The sequence below is a fragment of the Notolepis coatsorum genome (genome assembly GCF_963971535.1).
Source record: "Notolepis coatsorum genome assembly, chromosome: 1".
Classification (NCBI taxonomy): Eukaryota; Metazoa; Chordata; class Actinopteri; order Aulopiformes; family Paralepididae; genus Notolepis; species Notolepis coatsorum.
In genome coordinates, this window is record NC_140165.1 from 289,677,378 (window position 1) to 289,685,654 (window position 8,277).

Genomic DNA, 8,277 nt, shown 5'->3' on the forward strand with positions numbered 1-8,277 from the left:
ACACCTACGGGAGACTGCAATTCAACACTGGCCCCTGTAAATATCCTAACCCAACCCCCTCCAATGTACAGTAATTTACCTAGTATGGTTTTGTCAATAGTCCAATGTACAATTTTGTTTGTTTGTACAGTGTCTCCTCCCCCCCCCCTCAATGTACAGTTTTACTTGTTTATACAGTGTGCCCCCCCCCCCCCCCACCTCCAATGTAAATTACCCAGTATGGTTGTCAATATCCCAATGTACCCAACCCCCCCCACCCAACCTCCTCCAATGTACAGTTTCTACGTCAAATGTACATACTCCCTTTTCTTGACTTGCAAATCTGGTATGTCATAAATGTATAGATGTAGCAGTACTGACTATCTGTATGTCATGTATGTCATAAATGTCCTGATGAATTGAAAATGGGGGACCCTGATGTAAACAAGACGAAAGTCTTTCTCTGGTCTGCATCCCCTTAACAATTGTGTGTATTGAGCTGTACTGTATTGTACCCATTCTGCAATCTGTTAATAAAGTTTTCAATCAATCAATCAATCAATCTGGTCCCTCACAACAAAGGAAATTATATGGGTAGGCGGGGTGGGGGAAACTGTACAACTGTACAAGCAAAACTGTACATTGGAATATCAACGAAACCATACTTCGTAGAAGAGGGTCTCGTGTATTCTTGGGTTAGGTCATTTACTGTACATTGGAGGGGGTTGGGTTAGGACATTACATTCACATCACTCAGCACTATAGGAAATGAACGACATACACATGCGCGTGCACACACACACACACACACACACACACACACACACACACACACACACACACACACACACACACACACACACACACACACACACACACACACACACACACACACACACACACACACGCACACACAGAGGCCAGGCCACAGCGGACCCACAGCCAATTAATTCATAATCAACACAGGCTCCAACTCAATATCAATAACCACTGTTACGAGTGTGCTTATTCGGCATGGTGATTGGAACCCAGATAGCAGAGTGAATACGAAAGAAGGCTTGAAATGAGTAGATAAGAGACGGCGTGGTGACGATAACTATGTTTTAGTCCCCACCAGACTGGTGGACAAGCTGATCGAGCTGGGTCTGAGCTCCGCTCTGAGCGCCTGGATACTGGACTTTCTGAGCGAAAGGCCCCAGGCGGTCAGGGTGGGGGGTCAGACCTCCAACACCATCACCCTGAGCATCGGGTCGCCCCAGGGCTGTGTTCTGAGCCCCCTGCTGTACTCACTATACACACACGACTGTGTGGCCAAGTTCAACTCCAACTCCATAGTGAAGTTTGCGGACGACACAGTGGTGGTGGGGCTGATCTCGGACAACGACGAGAAGGCCTACCGGGAGGAGGTTGAGGTACTGGAACGCTGGTGCCAGGACAACAGCCTGCTCCTGAACATTGGTAAAACCAAGGAGCTGATCGTGGATTATAGGAGAGGACAGCAGGAGACACACACACCACTGAGGATAAACGGGGCTACCGTGGACAGGGTGAGCAGCTTTAAGTACCTGGGGGTCCACATCTCATAGGATCTGAATGAATGAATGAATGAAAACTTTATTTAACAGATTGCAGAATGGGTACAATACAGTACGACTCAATACATACAATTGTTAAGGGGATGCAGACCTGAGAAAGACGTTTGTCTTGTTTCCATCAGGGTCCCCCATTTTCAATTTATATAGACATTTATGACATACACAACATACATGACATTTATGGCATAGGGACATATAGGTATTTAGTACTGATACATTTGTGACATAAGCGGTATTCAAATATACAGTACTGTTACCCCTAGATCCTGACAGAGTATATACATATGATGGGGAGGGGACTGTACATTAGGAGGGGGTGGGTGGGTGGGAGGGAAATATACATACGGCGGGGAGGGAATATATACATGCGGTGGGGAGGAGACTGTCTATTAGGAGGTGGTGGGGGTTTTGGGCATTTACGGTGGCCAGTTTCGAATTGCAGCCTCCCGTAGGTGCTCTTTAAGAGCGGTTTTGAATGTGGGCAGGGATTCACATTCCTTTACAGCTTTGGGTAGGGCGTTCCACATTGTTGTGGCATAATTGCGAAACGTGTTTAGTCCCTTGTTTGAGCCGAATCTGGGTTTAACATGATTTGTTGAGCTTCCTCTGGTGTAGTGGTTGTGGTATTCACTGACCTTTGGGAAGTATTTTGACATGTACATGGACACCCCGGTCGTATAGTGTATCTTGTAGACCAGGCCCATTGCAAGTTGCTGTACTCTGTCGTCTACTCTAAGCCATCCTAGGTTGTCAAAGTGGGCAGGGGTGAGGTGGGTTCTGGGGTTCAGGTCAAGTAGTAATCTGACCAGTTTGTTTTGTGATGTTTGTAATTTTGTTTTAAGCGCCTTTGAGGTGCTTTGGTACCATGAGGTGCACGCATAGTCATAGTACCCTTGAATGAGTGCTCCTGCCAGAGTCTTCAGGGTATTCTTGTTTACCAGAGAGGAGATCCGGTACAAGAATCTAGTTTGTTGGTTGACTTTTTTTTATTACATTGGATGCCATTTTGTCACAGGAAAGATTTGCCTCTAGGATGGAACCCAGGTAGGTAATTTCGTCTTTCCTTGTGACAATATTGTCACCCACTGTAACTGAGAAGCCGTCGGTCTTGCTGAGTTTGTTATTTGAACCGAAGAGAATGGACTCTGTTTTGCCCATGTGTAATGATAGTTTGTTATCAGCGAGCCATATGCAGATTTTGCCTAGTTCCGTGCTGAGGGTTTTTTCAACCTGCAACTTGTTCTTGTCAGAGACCAGCAGGGCTGAGTCGTCCGCAAACAGGAACAAGTTGCAGTCACAGGCTGACGACATGTCATTTGCATAAATTAGGAAGAGTAGCGGTCCTAGTATGCTTCCTTGTGGAACACCACAGCTCACTGTGAGGGGGGGGGATAGAGTACCGTTTACCTCTACCATCTGTTCTCTCCCCTCCAGGTAGGATTGCATCCAGCTCACTGATAAGCTATCAAAACCAATTGCTTTTAGCTTGTCCATTAGAATGGAGTGATTGACAGTGTCGAAGGCCTTTTGTAGGTCCAGCATGACCATGCCGCAGTATTTGCCCGCGTCCACCTCTTGTTTGATGTGGTCGTTCAAATAGAGGAGGCATGTGTCAGTGGAGTGGGACGTTCTGAAGCCAGATTGGAATTCGTAGATTAGATTTTTTTCCGCCAGGTACTTTTCGACCTGTTCGTAGACTATTTTCTCCATGACTTTCGAGATGGAGGTAAGAATAGAAACAGGGCGGTAGTTGCCTGGGTCTAATTTGCTGCCCTTTTTGTGCAGAGGGGTCACTCTCGCAATTTTGAAGTCCTTGGGGACGTGCCCCTGTTTTATAGAGAGGTTTATTATGTGTGTGATGACTGGGGTGATGGCGGCTGCTGCATCTCTGAGGAATTTGGAGGGGATGTTGTCATGGCCAGTGGCCTTGTTAGGTTGGAGGGCGCTCAATTTGACATTGAGCACTTAATACTACTGATGATAACTACTGAGCAGAATTTCATTTTAACCTGCTCAGACCTACAGTATATTATTTAAATGTTTTTGGGAGTATGGCACATGAATGCAGTTGGACTTACTGCATTCAGAGAACTACATGAGTTAGGCCCAAACAGCATGGGAGCTGCATGAATTGTACATGGCTGTGAAGGTCAGACCCTTGTGGTTCCATTCAGACCATTAACATTCTGATACTGTTACCAGAGACTGGAAGGAAAACGAGACACAGAACTTACGGTTATGTATATAACCATAGTGAGTGTAGTAACGCACTGCAATACTCTTCCACATCAGTATTAGCATTGAATAAATTCTCACATGCACCTTTACATACCTCATCTGTCTGGCCACACCCCCATCCGCTCCTCTACATAAGCAGGGGTGTGGCCATACCATCAGCTCCTTCCCAAGTCTTTCACCACAAGGCAAGACCACGGGGTCCTCAGTGAATCCGACGCAGAGCGTCACTACACTCATATAACTATGGTTATAATATATACATAACCGTACGTTATAGTATCGTGTAGCTCCGCTCTGTGTCATACTGCAATACAGGAGCTGAGCAGAGCGGAGCTCGACAAATGCACCCGCTGAGGCCCCCCACGACCATCAGTACCAGGGAGGACCCGAGCCCCCGGACCCCCCTAGCGGAGGACGGGAGGGTATCGGATCCGACTGTGCAAAGAGGAGTCTTTAGCAACTCAACGCACAGGGTGAGCAGACAGTGGGGCGTACCCATGACTACACAAGCGCGCAACCCGCATGCCACTAGGGAACAAACGGAAAGGAACAAACCCCCGTTACCACCCCTACCATAACGGGGTCAAGAGCAAAAGCCCAACCCCGTGGCAAGGCCGTAGCAGCGGAGCGCGAAGGAGGACCCAGACCCAGGAAGGGACTGGACCCCCCTGGAAAAGGGGGCCTGGAGAGGCCAATGACGCCGCAGCATCGAGACCTCACCAGGCGGTCACTATTGACACCGCCCCCCACATTGCCAGCGTATTCAGACAGGGCCCATCCAAGAGCAGGCCCTTCCCCCCTATAGCACGCCGCCTAGCTTACTGAACCTGGTATTCCCAGGCAGTCTCCCATCCAAGTACAAACCAGGCCTGAACCTTACGCAGCTTCCGAAATCGAACGAGATCGGGCGTGTTCAGGTTGGTATGGCTGTAAGCTCAAAGCACTCAAGAGGCTACACCCACAGCGGGAGCAGGCAGCGCACCGGGGAGACGACCCCCAAAAGAGGTCGATCCCTCAATCCAGGCAACAGGCCACTCGACCTGAGCCTGGAGCACTGCGGACTAGACAGGCGCCAAAGGGGTCTGCTGAAACAGCACCTCGGCGGAAGGGGAGTATGCTGGCATTGTTGTGCACCATGTCACAGCCTCCATAAAAACCCCTCGACTCTCTAGAGGGGCAGAGGCAGAGAAGGCTGACATGATTGGCTGATGTCATGAAAGGTGCGGGGGCACACTCACAGGTAGACGGGGCCAAACCCGGCCTACCCCGAGAGTTGACTCCGCTACCAACACACCAGGGAACCAACCACCCCCTTGGTTCTAACATGAGGCGGTTGTTCCTATAACCCCCCAAGAAAAAACTCCAAAACACAACTGCGGATATACACTGGCTATATCGCAGTACAAGTGTTTCAGTTTTCAAGAAGGGGTTAACCCAGGCCAACAGGTCGACGAAAACAATTTCTAACCTGGGCCCGGCGGACCGGGACGTACACAGGGATGCCAGAGGAGTTCCATAAGAATCACCTCAACAGCCCCCTCCCAGCCCTGCCTAAGCAGGAGAAGAGAGGGGCGAAAAAGAATGGAGAAGGACCAGGCTCCCTTATCGCAGCGCAAGGTACAACACAACATTGACCAAGCAACAGTGAGGGGTAACACGTAGTAACACAACCACGAACATCTCCATAACATCAAACCCTGCAACGCCCGGGCCGACCCGGCATTTTTCCCCCCGAAAAAAGCACAAGTCCCTCAGGGTACCAGAACAGCAGATCTGCGCCCCGGCGGACAACGGGTTAACTGACCTGGACCGGCGCGACCAGAATCAGTCCCGTGCCCTAATCACACCGCCATCCCCAGTCCCAGGAGGGGGGTAGGTACGCGTGTTGATCCAAAACATTATAGAGGGCGCCACCCAGACAACGACAAGAAGCCGCTTTTTTCACAGAAAAAAATACGGACATTGGTCCCATGCGACGCGGCTGAGGGAAAACAACACCCTGTCAACCTGCTCCATAAAGGAGGGGACGGGGAACCCCCAGAGAGACTTCCCACGTGAGCAACAATTTGAAAAGTTGATGTAACATTGAGCCACTTGACCAAAGGCTCAAGCTACATATATACCGAGCGTAGCAGAACTCTCGAGTTCCTATGCACCGCAACACCAACTTGGCAATAACAGAGAACCACACATGGGTCCTGAAAAGAACTCACGGAAGTCGGCGACCAATAGAAATGCGCCCAGTGACGTAATCTATGGCGGGGGGAATCCCATGACTCAACCGACCATGATAGGCGAGGAGTCAGGGAATTCCCTACCCGCCCCCCTCTCTCTACCCCGTGCCGCACTGACCAATCAGCGCGGTAGGACCGAATGATAGAGGGCCCAACCCCCCGACCAATCAGAAAAGAGGGAAGGAGGGGTTTATTCGGTTACCCCCTCATGATCCCATACCCCGTATATGATAGTAAACAAGCCATGATGATACCTATGTAGCCAGCATGCTAATGAAACAGCGTATATCCTAACAGGATAAGCTAACCCAACGCACTCTAGCCACAGACGACAACACGTCTGCGAACAGGGTTTATAACAAGGCCAAGGTTTATGTGTGAACACGACACCCGTGTTTTATGTTTCAAGAAAAAACACAGAAGATCGAGAGAGAGATCTATAAGACCGTGGTACAAACTACACACACACGAGTACTTCTGCAGGCCAACACTACAGTGTTGTGGCTCAATGCCACTGTTTCAAACGTAACAGAACACACAACCCTCTCATACAACGGTAAATCTTTACCACTATAGGAAGAAACATATTTTTTCAGGACGAGGAAAGAAAAAAGCCTTTCGACCGAGTGTTAGCTACAGGCCTTGCTAAGCACATGTATATGTAGCGACCAGCTAAAGACTAAAAGTCCAGCTCTCCTATCAACCCCACAACTAGGCGAAGGTTCTACACATCGTATCCCCAACATATGCAGTGAATAAACACACAGTTTGTAACAAAAAATAGTCCCTCCTAGGAGGGACCTTTTATTAATGTACAAAATCATATTTGGGGCGGGGAAGGGAACAGGGGTAAACAGGGGGGGAAAGTCACTTTAGCGGCGCCTGCCACGAACAGCTTGGTGCTTGCCCCCACAGGGAGCAGGCCCAGAGGGACGGTACTGGGGTGCCTGGCCACGACGATCCCTACCGTCACCTCCGGGCGTGGGCTGGCTGGCTGGCTGCGGCGGTCAAGGCACCCTCTCTCCTCCTGGCCTTCTTGGCCAAAGGTCCAGCAGTGGCGGTGGTGGTGGTGGTGGCGACGGTCACGGGTCTCTTCCCGGCGGCAATTGCCTGCAGCTGTATTAGGTGCAGGATGGCTCTAGCCGCCTGGGCGTGCAGGCACTGATGTTGTTCGTCCGGCACCGTACCGCCCGCCATCATCCCTGACATGAAGCGTGCTAGCTGCGCAATGTTGGACGTCGCAGCTAGGCTCTGAGTCGAGGCGATGAATGACTGGTCACTCCAGTTGGCCAACTGCCTAGCCGATTTCCCTTGGGGAACCGGCTTCCGCAACGGCTCCCACTGCACCTCAGGACAAAGGAGAGACGCCATCGGGCTATCAAGCCGAGGCACCCCTTCCTTCAGTCCCTCGACCAAACCCACCACCCGCGTGACTTGCACGTAGGCGGGGGTAATGTAAATGATGCAGGAGATCACCTGTCCTTGACGCACATAGGCCTCCATTGAGGGGAAGAATGGGCAGACAACGCCCGTCTCCCTCACAGGACGACGTTGCCATAGATGACCTATCAAGTCGGGCGGCACGGTGGTGTAGTGGTTAACACTGTCGCCTCACAGCAAGAAGGTCCAGGGTTCGATTCCCGCTTGGGGACCAGGTTTCCATGATGCCAGGTACCCAGGTGGGGTATCTCCCAGGCCTTTCTGTGTGGAGTTTGCATGTTCTCCCCGTGCTCGCAAGGGTTCCCCCCCCGATAAGATAAACCAAATGGAAAAACATGCACAACAACAGATCGCTAACGCTGTGGCATCCTTGACGAAGACGGACAGGAGCACTTGGATTGGTCCCCTGGCACGGCTCACGTTGACGCCTGTCTGCTCCCGGCTGCCCTTGGGGGGGAAGGACGACGGGATGGGTTAATCGCAGAGACGAATCGCATCGGCGATCCTAAAGGGACAATGCATGCATGTGTGTTCCGGTGTGTGTGCTAAACTAACCGCTGTGTGTACCGCTAAAAAACATTGAGTGTCGTTGCATGCCGAATAAAGACCTCTGCAACAGGTCCTGCATTATTATTATAAAAAAAGTCATCAGGGACAGGGGCAGGCCGTGGCTGCGGCACGCCATTAGCGGCTGTGGCTGCCACCATGAGCTACGGGAACAAGGCACGTAATTCCAAATGCGCACCGTCCTCCACGCAGCTCGCGTCCGTCACTTACGGGAGGCTACCACT

At 50.8% G+C, this 8,277-nt stretch overlaps 1 protein-coding gene across 1 annotated transcript in view; it reads right to left on the reverse strand.

Annotated features, from left to right (window-relative positions):
• The window catches only part of LOC311225131 (F-box only protein 40), a gene marked incomplete at both ends in the record, with an annotated part of 59,727 nt that extends 52,484 nt beyond the window's left edge, over nucleotides 1-7,243 (reverse strand). Inside the window, one exon of the mRNA XM_084310335.1 lies at nucleotides 7,133-7,243. Within this exon, the coding sequence (XP_084166461.1) occupies nucleotides 7,133-7,243 (111 nt within the window). The remainder of the gene's footprint in view (nucleotides 1-7,132) is intronic.
• Between the last annotated feature and the right edge of the window lie 1,034 nt (nucleotides 7,244-8,277).